The sequence below is a fragment of the Saccopteryx leptura genome, chromosome 1, assembly GCF_036850995.1.
Source record: "Saccopteryx leptura isolate mSacLep1 chromosome 1, mSacLep1_pri_phased_curated, whole genome shotgun sequence".
Lineage (NCBI taxonomy): Eukaryota > Metazoa > Chordata > Mammalia > Chiroptera > Emballonuridae > Saccopteryx > Saccopteryx leptura.
In genome coordinates this window covers 56,811,483-56,832,160 of record NC_089503.1, presented here as the reverse complement: position 1 = coordinate 56,832,160, position 20,678 = coordinate 56,811,483, and the positions used below count along the sequence as shown (strand labels likewise).

The following is a 20,678-nucleotide window of genomic DNA, read 5'->3' as shown; positions in this document are numbered from 1 at the left end:
ATGACCCCCCAGTTGCAGGCTTGAGTAAAGGGTCATTTGCTTTGCTGAAGTCACCCCACCCCCAGTCAAGGGACATATGAGAAAGCAATCAATTAACAACTAAGGTGTCATAACAAAGAATTGATGCTTCTCATCTCTCCCCCCCTTCCTGTCTGTCTGTCCCTATCGGTCCCTCTCTCTGTCTCTTGCAAAAAAATAAAATAATTCATGACAAAGGGACAATCCTAAATGTTGGAGTTAGGGGAACAAGTCTCAAGAATCAAAAAGAAATCAGACTTCTCATCAGTAATGGTTAATGCAAGAAGGAATACAGTATAAATTCTGAGAACAAATTATTTTCACACTAGAATTCTATAACATTTAAGTGTAAGAAATGAATGAAGAGCTTGACCAGGCGGTGGTACAGTGGATAGAGTGTCAGACTGGGATGCAGAGGACCTAAGTTCAAAACCCCGAGGTCGCCAGCTTGAGTGCGGGCTCATCTGGTTTGAGCAAGGCTTACCAGCTGAGTCCAAGGTCACTGGCTTGAGCAAGGGGTTACTCAGTCTGCTGTAGCCCCATGGTCAAGGCACATATGAGAAAGCAATCAATGAACAACTAAGATGCTGCAAGGAAAAACTGATGCTTCTCATCTCTCTCCCTTCCTGTCTATCTGTCTTCATCTGTCCCTCTCACTCTCTCTTTCTGTCACAAAAGAAAAAAAAAAAAGAAAATATTTTCAGACTTGTAATTAGTCAGTTTACTTTTCATATACACTTAACTTAAAAAACATTCCTTCAAAGTCGGGAAATAAAGAGGAAAACCTTGTATCCAGGACACAGCTATTCCCACTGAGTAGACCTAAAGGGAATATCCTGAAGCAATGCTAAAGGCCTAGGGAATAATGAAGAGTTATATTGCTGCAGAGGAAAAAGGAATAAAAAAATGAAGTACAGTATTCTAGGGAAAAAGTACTCTGATATCGCCTGACTGGTGGTATAGTGGATAGGGTGTTAACTTAGGACACCAAGGTGCCAGATTCTAAACCCTAAGGTCTCTGGCTAGACTAGGGTGGGATCATCAACATGATCCCAAAGTTGCTGGCTTGAGCAAGGGGTCACTGGCTCAGCTCGAGGCCCCTGGTCAAAGCACATCCGAGAAGCAATCAATGAACAACTAAACTGTCTCAACTATGAGTTGATGCTTCTCATTACTCTTCCTTTCCTCTTTCCTCTCTCTCTCTCTCTCAAAAAAAAAAAAATCTGGTAACATTCTTGAGAATTTTGACTAGGAAGGCAATAAGCACTAGTAATACAAGGGAAAAAAAGAACCAGAAATCCCAGAAAAAGTTATACGAGAAAGGTGCACTTGGCTGGGCAGCAATATTTTCATAATTATAATAAACGTGTTCATTTGCAACTTTTATGCTTTAATCATAGAAGACAGTAATAATTTAAGACAAAACATTATCACTTTCATAAATATGTTTATAAAAACAGAAAAAGAAATGGAGAAAGAGAAGGGTAAGGAAAGTAATATTTTTATTTGACCAAGTGGAGTAAAAAAAATACTATTCCCTATTTGACAGAAGAAAAAAAAGTATATATGGACACAGCTTAAATTTGCAATGGCTTCTCAAAATTTGGTACATAAATTATGATAGCACTGAAGATGAATTTAAACTTATACCTACCTACCTACCTACCTACCATTTACATTGCCCTATTTATGCCAGGTAATATCAATTTTACTTTCTGGTAGAACATAATCTTCTTTAAAAAAATATTTAAGTTAAAAAGTAAATCAGGGCCCTGGACAGTTGGCTCAGGGGTAGAGCATCAACCCCACATGTAGAAATTCTGGGTCCAATTTCCAGTCAGGGCACACAGGAGTAGCAACCATCCGTCTCTCCCCCTTCCTAATCTCTTCCCCTCCATCAACCAGTGGCTCAACTGATTTCAGCATGCCGCCCTGGGCACTGAGGGTGGCTCCCTCGAGCCTCCACCTTAGGCGCTAAAAATAGCTCAGTTGCAAGCATGGCCCTAGATGGGCAGAGCACTGGCCACAAATGGGGGTCACCAGGTGGATCCCAGTTGGGGCACATGCAGGAGTCTTTCTAACTCCCCCTCCTCTCACTAAAAAATAAATAGGTAGATAATAGATAAGTAAACAAATAAATAAATAAATAAGGCCAGTTATCTTAGTAGTAGAGCATGGGTCTGGCATGTGGATGTCCCAGGTTTGATTCCTAGTCAGTGCATACAGGAAAAGCAACCATCTGCTACTACACCTCTTCCCCTCCCCTCTATTTTGCTGTTCCCTTCCCACAGCCATGGCTTGATTGGTTTCAGAGAGTTGGCCTGGGTGCTGAGCATGACTTTAAGGAGTGTCGCCTCAGGCACTAAAAATAGCTTGGTTGCCGAGCAATGGCTCAAGTAGGTAAAACATCACCAGTAGGGGGCTTGCCAGGTAGACACCTTGGTGTGCATGCTGGAGTCTGTCTCTTACTCTCTTCCACTCACTAAAAAAATTATTTCTAAATTAGAAATAATAAAAGTGGTTGGCAGGTATTGCAAAAACTGAGAGGGGGGTATTCAAATAAATGAATTATGAAAACTCTTTAATATATAAAACTAAACAGGGAATTTAATAAACAGTTATACAGGGAGAAGCAAACAAAGAACATAGAGGTGATAAATGAGCTATATTTTCATCTACCATTAATAATTTAAATTTCTTATATTTAGTAAAGCAGAACACAGCAATATAAGCATATCATTTAGAGATATAAACAATTATATACCACATGAATTAAAAGCTATAACAAAAGTGATTTTTTTGGGTGAGTACAGGCCTGAGAATGGGAAAGCCAGGATCTATTACAAGTCTTTCTGCACTACATAATTATTCAATGACATGTATGCACGTACTGCTTTGGTAGAAGCAGAACAGAGCTGAAGTGGGAAATCAGGTCAGTAAGTTAAGTATTAGCAAGAAACAAACTGAGTAAAGCCTTCTAAAGTGACTGACACTTACCTACTGGGGCCTGGGGGGCTCCAAAGCCCAAAGTGGCTGTCGTGGTATTAAATCCAGGGGCCCCAAAGGCTCCTGTACCAATAGGCCCTCCGATCTTAGGTTGGTTGTTCCCAAACAAAGATGCCTGTCCAGCACCAAGAGCTATGGAGAAAAGAGGAAAGAAAAATACACCACAGAAGAGCCTTTGAATGTTGTTCCAGAGGTCACATAAAAATATAATACATTTGGAAACTTCAAAATAATCACTAATTTTAACACAAGAGCTAATACAAGAAATGCTAAATATATGCCAGGCACTTTGCTGAGTACATCACGTACATCATAAGCAAAATATTTAACCTCTCTGTGTTGTTTCCTCAACTATAATGAGGTAACAAAACACAGCTTAGCCATTTATCCTAAGATTTAAATGGAATAAACACATATTAAGCAAGTGGATGTCTGATAGATATCAATACTCTTTAAATATTAACTAGTATCATCTCATTTAATTTCATAAGTTGGGAATTATGAACTATTATTCCCATTTTACAGATGAGAAAACTGAAGGTTTAATAATTAGCTCAATATCATAAATGTAGTCAATAGTAATACAGGGGTTCAAACCTTAGTGCACTTACGCTACCAGGGCTCTTAACTTCTACTCTATAGCAAAACAGATTTTGAGAGAATTAAACGTAGTCAATTCTCCTTAAACTGAAATATTGGCAAATCAAAGTACTCAATGTCATTTTTTTGACTGACAGAAGCTAAACTATAGAAAACAAAATCTAATCGTACATTGTTTGAGTAAAACAGTAATACTTCCCAATACTGTATTCTATCTCATGAAAACTACTTTAGACTCTTGTATTATAAAAAAAGACTTATTTTCACCAGAGGGAAACCCATTGCAGAAACTTGTAATGTTTTAAAGCCAAATGAATCTTATTTATAGATTTTGTCAGAAGTGATTTTTAAAGTATAAAACAGAAAGATTTCAGTTATTTAGAATGTTATTGCATAAATTATTTAAAAGATTTTCATCTAGCCCCCCCAAGATATCAGCAATTTTAAAGATCTGAAGTTACTTCTAATATAATATATCTTAATTAATTAATACACATCTTTTTATTTTTTTGTATTTTTCTGAAGTTGGAAACGGGGAGAGACAGTCAGACAGACTCCCGCATGCGCCCGACCGGGATCCACCCGGCACGCCCACCAGGGGCGACGCTCTGCCCACCAGGGGGCGATGCTCTGCCCCTCCGAGGCGTCGCTCTGCCGCGACCAGAGCCACTCTAGCGCCTGGGGCAGAGGCCAAGGAGCCATCCCCAGCGCCCGGGCCATCTTTGCTCCAATGGAGCCTCGGCTGCGGGAGGGGAAGAGAGAGACAGAGAGGAAGGAGGGGGGGTGGAGAAGCAAATGGGCGCTTCTCCTATGTGCCCTGGCCGGGAATCGAACCCGGGTCCCCCGCACGCCAGGCTGATGCTCTACCGCTGAGCCAACTGGCCAGGGCCAACACATCTTTTTAAAAATAATTTTTTCCCAAGAGACAGAGACAGATAGGGAGAGAGATGAGAAGCATCAACTTGTGGTTGCTGCACTTTAGTTGTTCATTGACTACTTTCTCATATGTTCCTTAACTAGGGTTGGTCCAGCCAAGCCAGTGACCCCTTGCTCAAGCCAGCATTCTTTGGGCTCAAGCAGCGACTATGGGGTCATATCTATGATCCTACACTCAAGCCAGTGACACTGTGCTCAAGCTGGTGAGCCCATGTACAAGCCAGTGGCCTTGGGGTTTTGAACCTGGTTCCTCAGCATCCCAGGCTAACCGTTTATCCACTGTGCTACCACCTGGTTAGGCATATCAACACATCTTGACAGAGATATGAGTTATGAGGGAAAGCACTAAAATCATTTCAAAGATATGACATTTGGAGGTATAAAATATCAAGAGGGAACTGCTTTAAATTCGTAATAATAATAATAAAAAAAACAGGAAAGTATATTCATAAAATTAATATAATTTAAACTAGTGAGGGTGACTAATGAATAGATAAAACATTCACTGACTGTCCAACCATATTATTAACAAGAAGACAACATAGCAATGGGATTATTTCACTTTAAAAAGCCCCACTCTGGAACAGGGACTAAGTCTGAAACCATTAGAATTTGGTGAAAATCCCAAGAAAAATTATAGTACTCCCTCAAAGGATATAGTTAACGGCCAAATTTCACAAATCTTTATTTTTCCATGTACCAAACACAACCTAAACAAAAACTTAGATGAAATCCAAATATATAAAATGGATAAAAATTTGTTTTCTTTTTCTTTTTCCTTTTTATTTTTCTTCTGAAGCTGGAAACGGGGAGAGACAGTCAGATTCCCACATGTGCCCGACCGGGATCCACCCGGCAGGCCCACCAGGGGCGATGCTCTGCCCACCAGGGGGCGTCGCTCTGCCACAACCAGAGCCACTCTAGCGCCTGGGGCAGAGGCAAAGGAGCCATCCCCAGCGCCCAGGCCATCTTTGCTCCAATGGAACCTTGGCTGCGGGAGGGGAAGAGAGAGACAGAGAGGAAGGAGGGGGGGGGGGTGGAGAAGCAAATGGGCGCTTCTCCTGTGTGCCCTGGCCGGGAATCGAACCAGGGTCCCCCGCACGCCAGGCCGACGCTCTACCACTGAGCCAACCGGCCAGGGCCAAAAAATTTGTTTTCAATGGGTGTGTATTTCCCTCACCTGAGTAGCAGCCCTGGATAAAGAACCATGAAAAAGTAAAATAAAACCACTGTACTTCAATAACCCACAAAAGGATAAAAATACAGTGGGAGGTTCAGAGACCTGGAAAGGAAGTGTCATAAAATGACTTCCATATTGTTATAATTTTACCCAAATCCTATATCATGCACATGTGGCTTTTTATGCTTAATAAAAGGACTGAAAAACATTCTGATGTATGCTGTTATAAACTTATGAAATGTATTTGTGATTAGGTGTAGGAGTCACAAGGAAAATATATGGGCAAGTTCCACGGTGATATAGACCCTAGAAACGCCCTGAAAAAAATCAAAATGATTATATTCCTTTTAGACTTTCTAATAAATTTTAGAATTTAACTTTACCTATTATATTGAGGTAGATTTTTTCTGGGTAAATCTTTTTTTTTTTTTTTTTTCATTTTTCTGAAGCTGGAAACAGGGAGAGACAGACAGACTCCCGCATGCGCCCCACCGGGATCCACCCGGCACGCCCACCAGAGGCGACGCTCTGCCCATCCTGGGCGTCGCCATGTTGCGACCAGAGCCACTCTAGCGCCTGGGGCAAAGGCCACAGAGCCATCCCCAGCGCCCAGGCCGTCTTTGCTCCAATGGAGCCTTGGCTGCGGGAGGGGAAGAGAGAGACAGAGAGGGAAAGCGCGGCGGAGGGGTGGAGAAGCAAATGGGCGCTTCTCCTGTGTTTCCTGGCCGGGAATCGAACCTGGGTCCTCCGCACGCTAGGCCGATGCTCTACCGCTGAGCCAACCGGCCAGGGCTTTTCTGGGTAAATCTTAATGTAACAATCAACTTTTCTAAATGTACCCTTAAACTTATTGCTTCATGGAAAAAAATTTTTTTTTTAATTCAGTGGGAGGAGGACAGGCAGAGACAAACTCCTGCATGCACCCCAACAGGGACCCACCAGGCAAGCCCACTAGGGGGTGATGCTCAGCCCATTGGGAGGCATTGCTCCAACCCAGCTTTTCATTGTGCCTGAGGCAGAGGCCATAGAGCAGTCCTCAGCACTCGGACCAAGTTTGCTCCAATAGAGCCTTGCTGTGGGAGGCGAAGAGAGAGAGAGATAGAGAGGAAGGAGAGGGGGAAGGGTGGAAAAGCAGATGGGCACTTCTCTTGTGTGCCCTGACCAGGAATCGAACCTGGGACTTCCACACACCGGGCTGACACTCTACAGCTGAGCCAAATGACCAGGGCACTTCATGAAAAATTTTAAGAACTAAATCAATATTATTATTATGTAACTACCAAGAAAATGGCATACCATTGCTAATGCTGATAGTTAATACCAGTATGAAGAAGAAACTGTTACACCAACCTATGATTTAATAAGTGTTCCTTCATCTGAACACATCTGGGAAAAAAAGCCACACACCAAAGGATAATATAAAATATTATACTGCCTGGCCTGTGGTAGCACAGTGGGTAGAGCACTGACTTGAAATAATAAGGTCACTGATTCAAAACCCTGGGTCAAGGCATGTATGACAAGCACTTAATGAACACCTAAAGTGAGTAAGTATGAATTGATAGTTCTTGTTCATCCCACCTCTCTCTACTCTGTAAAAGCAATAAAATCTTTTAAAAACATACTATACTGATTGATTACTTAAATCTAAGTATACAGCCTGCCCTGTGGTGGCGCAGAGGATAAAGCGTCAACCTGGAAATGCTGAGGTCACCGATTCGAAACCCTGGGCTTGCCTGGTCAAGACACATATGGGAGTTGATGCTTCCAGCTCCTCCCCACCTTCTCTCTCTGTCTCTCTCTCCTTTCTCTCCCTCTCTGTCTCTCTCTCTGCCTTTCTCTCTCCTATCTAAAATGAATAAATAAAATTAAAAAAAAATCTAAGTATACAAAGAAAATCTTATGTATTTGTACATTTCACATTTCTTTTTTATTTATTTTTTAGAGGAGAGAGAGAAGGAGGGGAGGAGCAAGAAGCATCAATTCCTATGTGCCCTGACCAGGCATGCCTAGGGTTTCGAACAGGCGACCTTAGCATTCCAGGTTGACACTTACTGCACCACCACAGGTCAGGTAACATTTCATAGTTCTATAGTCAACTATTCATGAAGTAGGAGGTGGCCTTATGTTACAGGGAAATTTACTTCTGTTAAGGTATGAGTTTGAATCTCCATCCCTCAAAACAAGAAGCTACATAGGAATACCACTTTAGTTAATTAACGTTTTCCCCAAAAAACATTGCCCAAAGCGACAGTGCTTTTCTACTTATGATACCATGAAATACAGAGTTCGAGAATGTGGTTGTTTATATACAGTAGTCTCCAGATTCATTCATTTCAAACCTAAAAATGTTTTATCAGAAGTATTCATTGAAGAATTCCAATAGCATGTGCTTACTGATTCTCACAATTCTTATTTCCCTATATGATCTGCTGCTAAGGTTGGGGTTTAAAATTCTTTAATTCTAGTTGGCTTTTAGTTTATGTAATAAGGCTTGAATGAGGAATATATAACAGTAATTAATATGTGGTTAGAGTGTTGTCCTGATACGCCAAGGTTGCAGGTTCAATCCCCAGGCATGGCACATATAAGAATCAACCAATGAATGCATAAATGGGTGAACAAGAAATCAATCAAAATCTCTCCTCCCTTCCTCTCAACTAAGAGTTGATGCTTCTCATCTGTCTTCCTTCCTGTCTGTGTGTCCGTATCAGTCCCTCTCTATCTCTCTCGCAAAAAAATAAAAATAAAATAACGAAATATATTCAAACTAATAAAAAGGCTGAGATATTATACTACAGAATAGAAGATAATTGCATCACAAAAATAGGTGATAAAACACTTTATAATCTTGGAGTACAGGAGAAGATATTGTTAATCATAACCTGTAAGACCAAAAAGGCAATGGGGAGAGACTGTCCATTTTGATCACAGAAAAATAAAACTGATATACGAAGATAACATAAATTAAGTGAAACAAAGACTTGGCGATAACATCTGTAACAAACATTACAGTAGCATTTTACCTGGGTCTTAGACTTATGCTTACTAACTGCCTACAAAACTACCCTTCAGAAAAACCCCTTAATTTTACCTACATTTGTAATTCCTCTGGGATTAAAAGAGAACATTGATGCCAGACAATATATTCTCCTTAAATTTAGAAATCATATTGTACAAAAAAGCCCCAAGCTTCTTAGTTTTACATGTAGTAGAATTTGGTAAGTTAAAATGCTGAAATAAAACTGTCATACAGCCTAACCAGGTGGTGGTGCAGTGGATAAAGTGCTGGATTGGGAGACAGAGGACCCAGGTTCGAAACCCTAAGGTTTCTGGCTTGAGTGTGGTATCACAGAAATGACCCCATGGTCACTGGTTTGAGCCCAAAGATCACTGGCTAGAGCAAGGGGTCACTCGCTCTGCTGTAGCTCCCCAGTCAAGACACATATGAGAAAGTAATCAATGAACAATAGGTGACACAACCAAGAATTGATGCTTCTCACCACTCTCCCTTTCTGTCTGTCCCTATCTGTCCCTTCTCTCCTTCTCCATTTCTGTCAAAAAGCAAACAAAAAACTGTCATACAATCAAAAAGTTAGTCTCTACAATATATAAAACACTCAGAAATAAATTAATAAACAATGATCAAATAGCGAATTCAAAGATTCATATGGCCAGTAAACAAACGTAAGAATATTATCTTCACCACTAATCACTGAAGTGCAAACTAGAATATACAAATCTTCACTGTCATGCACGTAAAGATAAAAAAGTCCAACAATGAGGAAAAGGTATGGGAAATAAGCACTTTTATACAATAGCAGCCAAAATGCAAACTGGAATTCTTTTTAGAAGGCAAACTGTTAGCAGGATTGACCAAAACACAAAATCTGTGTATCTTCTGACACAATTCCAATTCTAAGAATCAATCCTGTATAATACTAAGAAAATTTGTCACAAGGATCTTCATTACTGCATTGATAATAATATAAAATAACTCAAATGTCCATCAAAATAGGAAAAGTTAAATAAATTATGCAGTGTTACACATTTTTGTGTGTATATATGCACATGCACAATGAAATACTAAACAGTTTTGTTTAAAGAATGAGTTAGATCTACACATACTGACCAAAAGATAAACTATGTACATGCCCAAGTATCAAGAAAAAAGAAAAAATCAAAACACAAAATACTGCCCTGGCCGGTTGGCTCAGTGGTAGAGCATCGGCCTGGCGTGCAGGAGTCCCGGGTTCAATTCCTGGCCAGGGCACATGGGAGAGGCGCCCATCTGCTTCTCCACCCCTCCCCCTCTCCTTCCTCTCTGTCTCTCTCTTCCCCTCCCACAGCCGAGGCTCCATTGGAGCAAAAGAGGCCCTTGGCCTCTGCCTCAGGCGCTGGAGTGGCTCTGGTAGCAACAGAGAAACACCCCAGAAGGGCAGAACATCGCCCCCTTGTGGGCGTGCCGGGTGGATCCCGGTCAGGCGCATGAGGGAGTCTGTCTGACTGCCTCTCTGTTTCCAGCCTCAGAAAAATACAAAAACAAAACAAAAAAACACAAAAAACTACGTAAAGGAGCTGCTTTCAGTTTGACACATCATGACTGTGGTACAGCAGACATTACGAAATACACTAAGATCCATAGACTCATGCAGGGGTTAGGAAAAGCAGATTTACAGTTGTTCATATGGAAAATACAATAATTAATAAATAATAATACAAGAATAAACTGTTTTGCATACACACAACTGTAAACTTACTTTTGCCCCACAGTATATATAACTGAAACATAAGTTAAAAAAAAAAACTTAACCTTGCTTTGTACAACAGTTTGTTTTAAATTCTAGTTCCTTTTTTAAAATGCTAGCTGTAGCCCACTACATTAAAATTAATGTATTTCATCATTTTGCTTAAAAAACACTCCTGTAGAATATGGTTTTCATTTAAGAATATAACAAAACAAGGCTAACTGTACATAAAAAAATGTATGTTTAGACATATATGTGTGTGTATATGTATATTTAAGCACGTTTGAAAAATGTGTATGAAAGAGCCTGACAAGATACATACCAAACTTTCAATAGCTATTACTTCAAAGCTGAAAGATGCATTTTTTCATGATGCTTCTAAATTTTTTGTAATTTTTTATAAGCACTTATATCTTTTATTTTATAAAAAAGAGATCATAGTTATCTATAGAAACAAAGATAGCAGATAACTGGTCAGTGGAAGCAGAGACCATGGACATAAATGGTCTGCAAGTAAATGACCATACCTATGGTTAGATGAATTGGGAAAGTAGGCATAACTAATTATATGCTTACACAACCTTGTTGAATTGTACATGCTGGAACACTTACTCATTTTATGACCACTGTCACCTTCCAATTATTTAAAAAGCTGGGACGGCCCTGGTCGTTTGGCTAGAGTGTCAGCCCAGCATGTGGAAGTTCCAGGTTGGATTCTTGGTCAGGGTACACAGAAGCACCCATTTGCTTCACCACCCCTCCCCTTACCCTTCCCTCTGTCCCTGCCCACCCCCTACTCCCACAGCCATGGCTCAACTGGTTCGAGCATGTTAGCCTGAGTGCTGAGGATGGCTTCATGGCCTCACCTCAGGCACTAAAATTTTTATTGCCAAGTAATGGAGCAATGCCCCAGATAGAGCATTGCCTGGTAGGGAGTTTACCAGGTGGATCCTGTTTGGGGCACGCATGCCGGAGTCTGTCTTTCTGCCTCCCTGCCTCTCACTAAATAAATGAATGAATGAATGAATGTATGAAAATAAATAAAAACAGCTGGGAAATTAGAAGGGTCAATGTCTTCAAAGACATTGAAAAATAATTGTAGAGCCTGACTGGGCGGTGGCACAGTGGATAGAGCGTTGAACTGCGATGTGAAAGACCCAGGTTTGAGACCCCGAGGTCGCCAGCTTGAGCGAGGGCTCATCTGGTTTGAGCAAAAGCTCGCCATCTTGAGCCCAAGGTTGCTGGCTCGAGCAAGGGGTACTCAGTCTGCTGAAGGCCCGTGGTCAAGGCATGTATGAGAAAGCAATCAATGAACAATTAAGGTGTTGCAACGTGCAAAGAAAAACTAATGATTGATGCTTCTCATCTCTCCGTTCCTGTCTGTCTGTCCCTGTCTATCCCTCTAAATGACTCTGTAAAAAAAAAAAAAAGAAAAATAATTGTCGGTATGAGGAACAGAAACAAAGGTATGACATTTCAGCTATATATCAATGTGAAAAGAATTAAAAAGTATGTAGTGATCTTAAAAAATTTAAGAATATTTATTAATTACTTCATCATGTGATCTTACTATTATAGTAATAAAGCTTACTCGGTCAACAGTCAAAGGTTTAAAATCCTCATCACAAGGATAACACAGGGGAACTGAAAGTTAAAAATGTCACCATATTGAGAGGACAAAATGGCGATGGAGTAGGCGGACGTACCAACTTCCACCTCACAGAACCAATGTGAATTACAAAGCCACAGCCTGCAGCCCCAGAGCCTAGAAGAGGCATAAGGACAGTATTTAGCTGGAAACAAGTCAGGATACTGTTTGTGAGAAAGAGACTGATTTCTCAAAACCAGCATTCTTCTTAAAGGGACTATGTAGAAAACCTCTCTCTCAACCACTCATCCAGGGCTCCAAGGGACGGGGAGAGAGGAGAGGACCGGAGCAGCAGGAAGAGAGTGTAATCTAGAAGGCACAGAGAGAAACACCTTGAGGGACAGCCAACCTAACCCCTGGGCTAAGTCACTCCCCAAATCTGAAGTGTATATTTCCCCTGGAAACAGCAATACCAGCAAAGGGAAGCAGGACACCAGCCAAACAAGCTCACCCACAGTACTTAGAGCAGAGTCGAGGAAGCTTTTGGGACTACAGTATTGAGTATTAGGGTCTGAGCTGCAGCGCCCCCACCCACACGGATGAGGGCTACGCTGAGGGTGGGCGGAGGCGGGACGCAGAAGCGCAGTTCCGTTGGCAAGGATGGAAGCCGGCTGGCCATGACTGAGGCCCAAGTGTGAGCTCAGTCTTGCCAGGCTGGGGTGGAGGGGACCTGTGAAAGTGATCAAGCCCAGCTGCATGCCGCCTGCAATCCAGCCTGCGGGGTAAGAGCAGGAGACCCAACCTTGAGCAAGGGCGCAGGAGCGCAGCCTCACCCAAACCGAGGCTTGCAGCCTGACACTGGAGCTGGCTCCTCCCGCGGGGGTGGAGCGAAAGCCCAAAACAGGTGGAGTCCCGCCCCGACCATGGAGCCAAGGCTTGTAGCCACCCCGCCAGAGGGCTCCTCCTGCAGGAGCAGGGCGAAAACCTGGAATCAGGTGGAGACCTGCAGCTGAGCAAAGGTGCTCACCCCTGCCCTGGCCGGTTGGCTCAGCGGTAGAGCGTCGGCCTAGCGTGCGGAGGACCCGGGTTCGATTCCCGGCCAGGGCACATAGGAGAAGCGCCCATTTGCTTCTCCACTCCTCCGCCGCGCTTTCCTCTCTGTCTCTCTCTTCCCCTCCCGCAGCCAAGGCTCCATTGGAGCAAAGATGGCCCGGGCGCTGGGCATGGCTCTGTGGCCTCTGCCTCAGGCGCTAGAGTGGCTCTGGTCGCAATATGGCGACGCCCAGGATGGGCAGAGCATCGCCCCCTGGGGGGCAGAGCACCGCCCCTGGTGGGCGTGCCGGGTGGATCCCGGTCGGGCGCATGCGGGAGTCTGTCTGACTGTCTATCCCCGTTTCCAGCTTCAGAAAAATGAAAAAAAAAAAAAAAAAAAAAAAAAAGGTGCTCACCCCTGCCCTCCTGGCCAGGAGAAGGTCAAGGGCACCCAGGCTTGTACAACCAAGCACGTGATTACAGCCCCTCCCATGAAGGACAGGTGGCAACCACAGCAACAGCCCCAGTGGACTGGCACCAGCAAAGCCCATACCCGAATGCCCTATGCAGCAGCAGCAGAGGGGGTGGCAAGCCTGCAGACAGACCACACCTTGGGAGGCCACACCCAGTGGAACCCAGTGGCCAAACCCCATTTTACACAGACAAAATGAGAAGGCAGAGAAATGCAATACAAATGAATCAAGAGAAATCCCCAGAAAAGGACCTGAATGTGTCATATATAACCAAATTACCAGATGCAGAGTTTAAAATAACGATTGTTAGGAAGCTCATAGATCTTAGAACAATAGATGGTCATTACGAACACTTAAGTACAGAGATAGCAAATATAAAAAAGGACATTGAAATAATAAAAAGAATCAGTCAGAAATGACAAATACAATATCAGAAATGAAGAACACAATGGAAGGAATTAAAAGCAGGATGGATGAAGCTGAGAATCGAATCAGTGAGTTAGAGGACAAGATAAATGAAGGCACAGAAGCAGAGCAGAAAAAATAAAAGAGATTCAAAAAGTCTGAGGAAACTCTAAGAGAGCTCTGTGACAACATGAAGAGAAATAACATCCGCATCATAGGGGTTCCTGAAGAAGAAGAGAAAGAACAAGGGATAGAGACTTTGTTCAACCATATCATAGCTGAAAACTTTCCTAAATTAAGGTAGGAAAACGTCTCACAATTTCAAGAAGCACAGAGAACTCCATTAAAGAGAAACCCAAAGAAATCTACACCAAGACACATCATAATTAAAATACCAAAGCTAAGTGATAAAGATAAAATATTAAAAGCTGCTAGAGAAAAAAAGGCTATCACCTACAAAGGAGCCCACTTCTCAACAGAAACACTTGAGGCCAGAAAGGAATGGCAAGAAATATTCAAAGTAATGCAGAACAAGAACCTACAACCAAGATTACTTTACCAAGACTATCCAGCAAAGCTATAGTTTAAAACTGAAGGAGAAATTAAAAGCTTTCCAGACAAAAAAAAAAAAACCCTCAAGGAATTCACTACAACCAAACCAATGCTGTAAGAAATGGTAAGGGGCCTGTTGTAAACAGATCAAAGGGGAAAAAGAATATAGCAAAAGAAATACAGTTTTAAAGAATAAAATGGCAATAAACAACTACATATCAATAATAACTTTAAATGTAAATGGATATATCAGGGGTCCCCAAACTTTTTACACAGGGGGCCAGTTCACTGTCCCTCAGACCGTTCGAGGGCCACCACATACAGTGCTCCTCTCACTGACCACCAATGAGAGGTGCCCCTTCCAGAAGCGTGGTGGGGGGTCAGATAAATGGCCTCAGGGGGCCGCAGTTTGGGCACGCCTGGATCAGATGATCCAATCAAAAGACATAGGGTAGCTGCGTGGATAAGAAAACAGGACTCATACATATGCTGTCTACAAGAGACACACCTTAAAACAAAAGATGCATATAGACTGAAGATAAAAGGATGGAAAGAAATATTTCACGCAAATGGAAATGAAAAAAAAGCTGGGGTAGCAATACTTCTATCAGAAAAAATGGACTTTAAAACAAAGGCTATAATAAGAGATAAAGAAGGTCACTACATAATAATAAAGGGAGCAATCCAACAAGATATAAACATTATAAATATCTACATACCTAGGCCCTGGCCGGTTGGCTCAGTGGTAGAGTGTCGGCCTGGCGTGCAGAAGTCCCATTTTGATTCCCGGCCAGGGCACACAGGAGAAGCGCCTATCTGCTTCTCCACCCCTCCCCCTCTCCTTCCTCTCTGTCTCTCTCTTCCCCTCCCGCAGTCGAGGCTCCATTGGAGCAAAGATGGCCCGGGGGTTGGGGATGGCTCGTTGGCCTCTGCCCCAGGCGCTAGAGTGGCTCTTGTTGCGCAGAGTGACGCCCCGGAGGGGCAGAGCATCGCCCCCTGGTGGGCAGAGCGTCGCCCCTGGTGGGCGTGCCGGGTGGATCCCGGTCGGGCGCATGCGGGAGTCTGTCTGACTGTCTCTCCCCGTTTCCAGCTTCAGAAAAATACAAAAAAAAAAGAAAAAATATCTACGTACCTAATATAGGAGTACCTAAATATATAAAGCAGACAATGGATTTAAAGGGCGAGATCAACAGCAATACTATAATAGTAGGGGATTTCAATATCCCACTAACATCACTAGATAGATCCTCAAGAAAGAAAATTAACAAAGAAACGGCAGACTTAAAGGACACATTAGATCAACTCGATTTAACAGATATCTTCAGAACCTTTCACCCTAAAGCAGCAGAATATACATTCTTTTCAAGTGCCCACAGTACATTCTCTAGGATAGACCACATGTTGGGGCACAAAAGCAGTCTCAACAAATTTAAGAAGATTGACACCATATTGAGCACTTTCTCTGATCACAATGGCATAAAACTAGAAATCAACCACAACAGAAAAACTGAAAAATACTCAAATACTTGGAAACTAAATAGTATGTTATTAAATAACGAATGGGTTAACAATGAGATCAAAGAAGAAATAAAAAAATTCCTAGAAACGAACGATAATGAGCATACATCAACTCAAATTTATGGGACACAGCAAAAGCAGTCCTAAGAGGGAAGTTCATAGCATAACAGACATACCTTAAGAAGCTAGAAAAAGCTCAAATAAACAACTTGACCCTGCATCTAAAAGAACTAGAAAAAGTATAGCAAGTAAAGCCCAGAGGTAGTATAAGGAAGGAAATAATAAAGATCAGAGCAGAAATAAATGACGGGGTGGGGGGTAGAAGAGGGAGGGGTTTGGGGGAGGGGAGGGGCACAAAGAAAACCAGTTAGAATGTGAAGGAAGACAATTTGACTTTGGGTGATGGGAACGCAGCATAATCAAATATCAAAATAACCTGGAGATGTTCTCTGTGAACAAATGTACCCTGATTTATCAATGTCACCCCATTAAATAAATAAAAAAAACCCTTGTAAAACGCAATACCAGGAAGACAATCCAATCAAAAAATGGGCAAAAGAAATGGATAGACATTTCTCCAAAGAGGACATACAGATGGCCAATAGGCATATGAAAAAATGCTCAACATCACTAATCATTAGAGAAATGCAAATTAAAACCACAATGAGATGTCACCTAACAACGGTCAGAATGGTGCTCATCAACAAAACAACACAGAAGAAGTGCTGGCGAGGATGTGGAGAAAAGGAAACCCTCCTACACTGCTGGTGGGAATGCAGACTGGAGTAGCCACTGTGGAAAACAGTATGGAGATTCCTCAAGAAATTAAAAATCGAACTGCCTTTTGACCCAGCTATACCACTGTTAGGAATATACACCAAGAACACCATAGCAATGTTTGAAAAGAAGAAATGCACCCCCATATGTATGGCAGCATTGTTCACAATAACGAATCTGGAAACAGCCCAAGTGCCCGTCAGAGAACAAGTGGATTAAAAAGCTTTGGTACATATATACTATGGAATACTACTCAGCCGTAAGAAATGATGACGTCGGATCATTTACAACAACATGGATGGACCTTGATAACATTATACTGAGCGAAATAAGTCAGAAAAAACTAAGAACTATACGATCCCATACATAGATGGGACACAAAAATGAGACTCGAGATATGGACAAGAGAGTGGTGGTTAGGGGAGGTGAAGGGGGGGAGGAGAGGGAGGGGTTTGGGGGAGGGGAGGGGCACAAAGAAAACCAGTTAGATGGTGACAGAAGACAACTGGACTTTGGGTGATGGGAATGCAACATAATCAAATGTCAAAATAACCTGGAGATGTTTTCTCTGAACATATGTACTCTGATTTATCAATGTCACCCCATTAAAATTTAAAAAAAAAAGAAAGAAAAAAAATGTCACCATATTAACAAGTCTCACATTAAATACTCAAAATCCAAGATAGACCAGGACTATTAGAGGACATTTTGTAGAAAGGGAGCTAATAGCTTCTAAGAGACATGTGCCAGTGTTTTAAAACTTGGTAAAGCACAGCCGCTGGGAATATTTTATAAATTTCTATGTGAAAATGAGTATCTAGACCTTTTATTTCTAGGCATATGATCAAACACAAGTATTAAGTTCCAGCAATTAGAAAACCAAGTTTGCCCTAGTCAGATAGCTTAGCTAACTAGAGCATCATCCCAATATACCAATGTTACAGAAAGTTGCAGCTTTGATCCCTAGTCAGGGCACATATAAGAGTCAATCAATGAATGCATGAATAGGTAGAAAAGCAAACCAAGGTTTCTCCCCTCTATCCTCGGACCCTTTCCATTACTAAAATCACTTAAAAAAAAAAAAGCCAAGATTATCACTTCCAAAATCTCAAGGTACAGGTCCTTACCTGTTCCAAATCCTGCACCAAGCCCCGTTCCCAAAGTCCCAGGTCCTGGTTTACTTCCAAAAATACTATTTCCACTGGTATTTGTGCCAAAACCTAGAAAGACAAAAGAATGAGTAGACTGTAAACACAACTCTCAATTTCCTTTACACAGGAATTTAAAACAAAGCATTCTGACTCTAAGTTGTACATCCTTTCACAAAGATATCCTAAATGATAAAGTTAATATAATTTTTAAATTTAAATTAGATGTCTATAATACACCCTATAAGTCTTACTATTAATTATATTTCAGACTTGAAGTATAAATTCAAAATAGGATAATATCTAATATTAAAAATCAAAGTGATTGTGCTTGATCTTAGGAAAAACTCCCCTTGCAAAAAACTTCCAACCTATGTTTCGTGTTTAATTATTAGAAGAAAAACTCATTTTCTCAAATTCCACTAAAAACTAAGACAGTAAACAAAAAAAGAAAGGTTCTTGCTAAGAGAAAATTACCTATAAAAATCTCTAAAGAACTTTTGTTTTAAACCTATGAAACTTGTAGGGATTAATAACATGGCTGATCACATACAAGGAGCTTTAATAGCATAATACTCAATCAGCTCAGAAGTACTCAAGGACTCAGCTGATTATTAAAAGAAAATGATTTAGAAACTTTTCTTGAATCATCACAGAGATAAGAGCTGAACAAACTATCCTCTTCCACTAGGACCCATCATTTAGAAAAATCCTGATGTCCCTCTAAAGTCCACAGAGCTCTCCACAAAGACCTACGTTACACTACTGCTATTGTCTCTCTCTTGTTCAGATATGTCCACAATGTTTCTGCACACTTTTTGGAGCTACATACCAAAAATAAAGCTAATGAACATATCATTAATTTCTGAATAAGAGGAAAAAAATAACCAATCATTGTCTAGAATATTTTTAAAAGGCATCATAGACAGGTATAAATACAAAAGATTTACAGAATAAAGAGTATTGTGGAATACATGACAGTATCACTAAGATTATACTTTCTCAGGTTAATATCTGGGTTATTATCTCAATGAAAAAAATTTAAAAATTGAATAAATTTAAAGATATATTTCTAGTGTCATTTAAAAATCTAAGCAAGTAATCTGACAATCTCAATACATTTGCTTCATTAAATTTTTTCAATTGTGCTAAAAACTTTGCCACAAAAATGGAGTATAGCCTACTTAAGCACAATTTTGAAAACAGAAAGTAAAGAATATGTACTTGGAGATATTCATTCTCTTTTTGAGTTAAAATTTAATCCATTTCCATAGATAGCAGAAAACAAAGTATTTGTGAACTACCTCAAACCCACAGGAGGGAAATAAGTCCCAACTTACACTGTTTATACCACACATTTCCTCAGATTCTTACTGACAAAAGTTTATCAACGCTGTTAATATTAAAAATTAAGGACAATTAATGAATTAATGGTCAATTTTTGACATAAAAGTCAAAAATATACAATGGGGAAAGGATAGTCTCTTTAATGATGGTACTGGGAACACTGGAAAATCACATGTAAAAGAATCAAACTGGAACACTACCTTACACCACACACAAAATGGGTTAAACGACTTAAATGTAAGACTTGAAACCAACTAATTCCTATAAGAAAACATAAGTAGTGAGCTCCCTGACATCTGTCTTGGTGATGATTTTTTTGCATCTGACACCAAAAGCAAATGCAACAAAAGCAAAAATAATCAAGTGGGACCACATCAAACTAAAAAGCTTCTACACAGCGAAGGAAATCATGAGTAAAATGAAAAGACAACCTACTGATTGGGAGAAAACACTTGAAAATCCTACATCTGATACAAGGTTAATATCCAAAAATATATCAAGAACTCATTCACTCAATAGTACATATGCACCCCTGTGTTCTGTATTTATAATAGCCATGATATGGAATCAAAAGAAGTGCCCACTAATGAATGAATGGATAATGTGGCACATATATAATGGAATATTTTTCAGATATAAATGAAATCTGGCCATCAGTAACAAGATAAAATTTGGGGACATTATGTTAACTGAAGTGAGTCAGACAAAAAAACACAAGTACCACATTATTTCTTTTATATGTGGACTAGAAAAACAACAAAAAGCATGCTCACAGAGAACAGATCAGTGGTTACTAGAGTCAGGAGGTGAGGTACAGATGAAACAGGTAAAATGGGTCAAAAGGTATAAATTTCCGATTATAAAATAAGTCATGGGGATATAATGTTTAGCATGGTGACTAGTTATAATACTGTATTGCATAAAGTTGCTGAGAGAAAATCATAAAACTTCACATCACAAGAAATTTTGTTAACTGTATGGTGACAGATTTTAACTGAACTTTTGGTGGTGATCAATTCTCAATATATGTAAACATGAATCATGTACATTTGAGATATAGTATTATATATTAGTTATACCTCAAAATAATCACCTAAAAAAGACATTTATAACCCTGGCCGGTTGGCTCAGCGGTAGAGCGTCGGCCTGGCATGCGGGTGACCAGGGTTTGATTCCCGGCCAGGGCACATAGGAGAAGCGTCCATTTGCTTCTCCACCCCCCCCCCCTCGTTCCTCTCTGTCTCTTTCTTCTCCTCCCGCAGCCAAGGCTCCATTGGAGCAAAGATGGCCCAGGCGCTGGGGATGGCTCCTTGGCCTCTGCCCCAGGCGCTAGAGTGGCTCTGGTCGCGG

The 20,678-nt window shown here is 41.0% G+C and overlaps 1 protein-coding gene across 5 annotated transcripts in view; it reads right to left on the bottom strand.

Annotated features, from left to right (window-relative positions):
- NUP98 (nucleoporin 98 and 96 precursor) overlaps window positions 1-20,678 on the bottom strand; it is a 136,268-nt gene that overhangs the window by 69,016 nt on the left and 46,574 nt on the right. For 3 of the 5 annotated variants that reach the window (XM_066367287.1, XM_066367306.1, XM_066367297.1), the window contains exons 11-12: window positions 17,961-18,053; window positions 3,016-3,156 (exon numbers count right to left, since the gene is read on the bottom strand). In XM_066367287.1, the coding sequence (XP_066223384.1) occupies window positions 3,016-3,156; window positions 17,961-18,053 (234 nt within the window). The remainder of the gene's footprint in view (window positions 1-3,015; window positions 3,157-17,960; window positions 18,054-20,678) is intronic. The other 2 variants (XM_066367314.1, XM_066367324.1) reach the window with 1 other exon arrangement.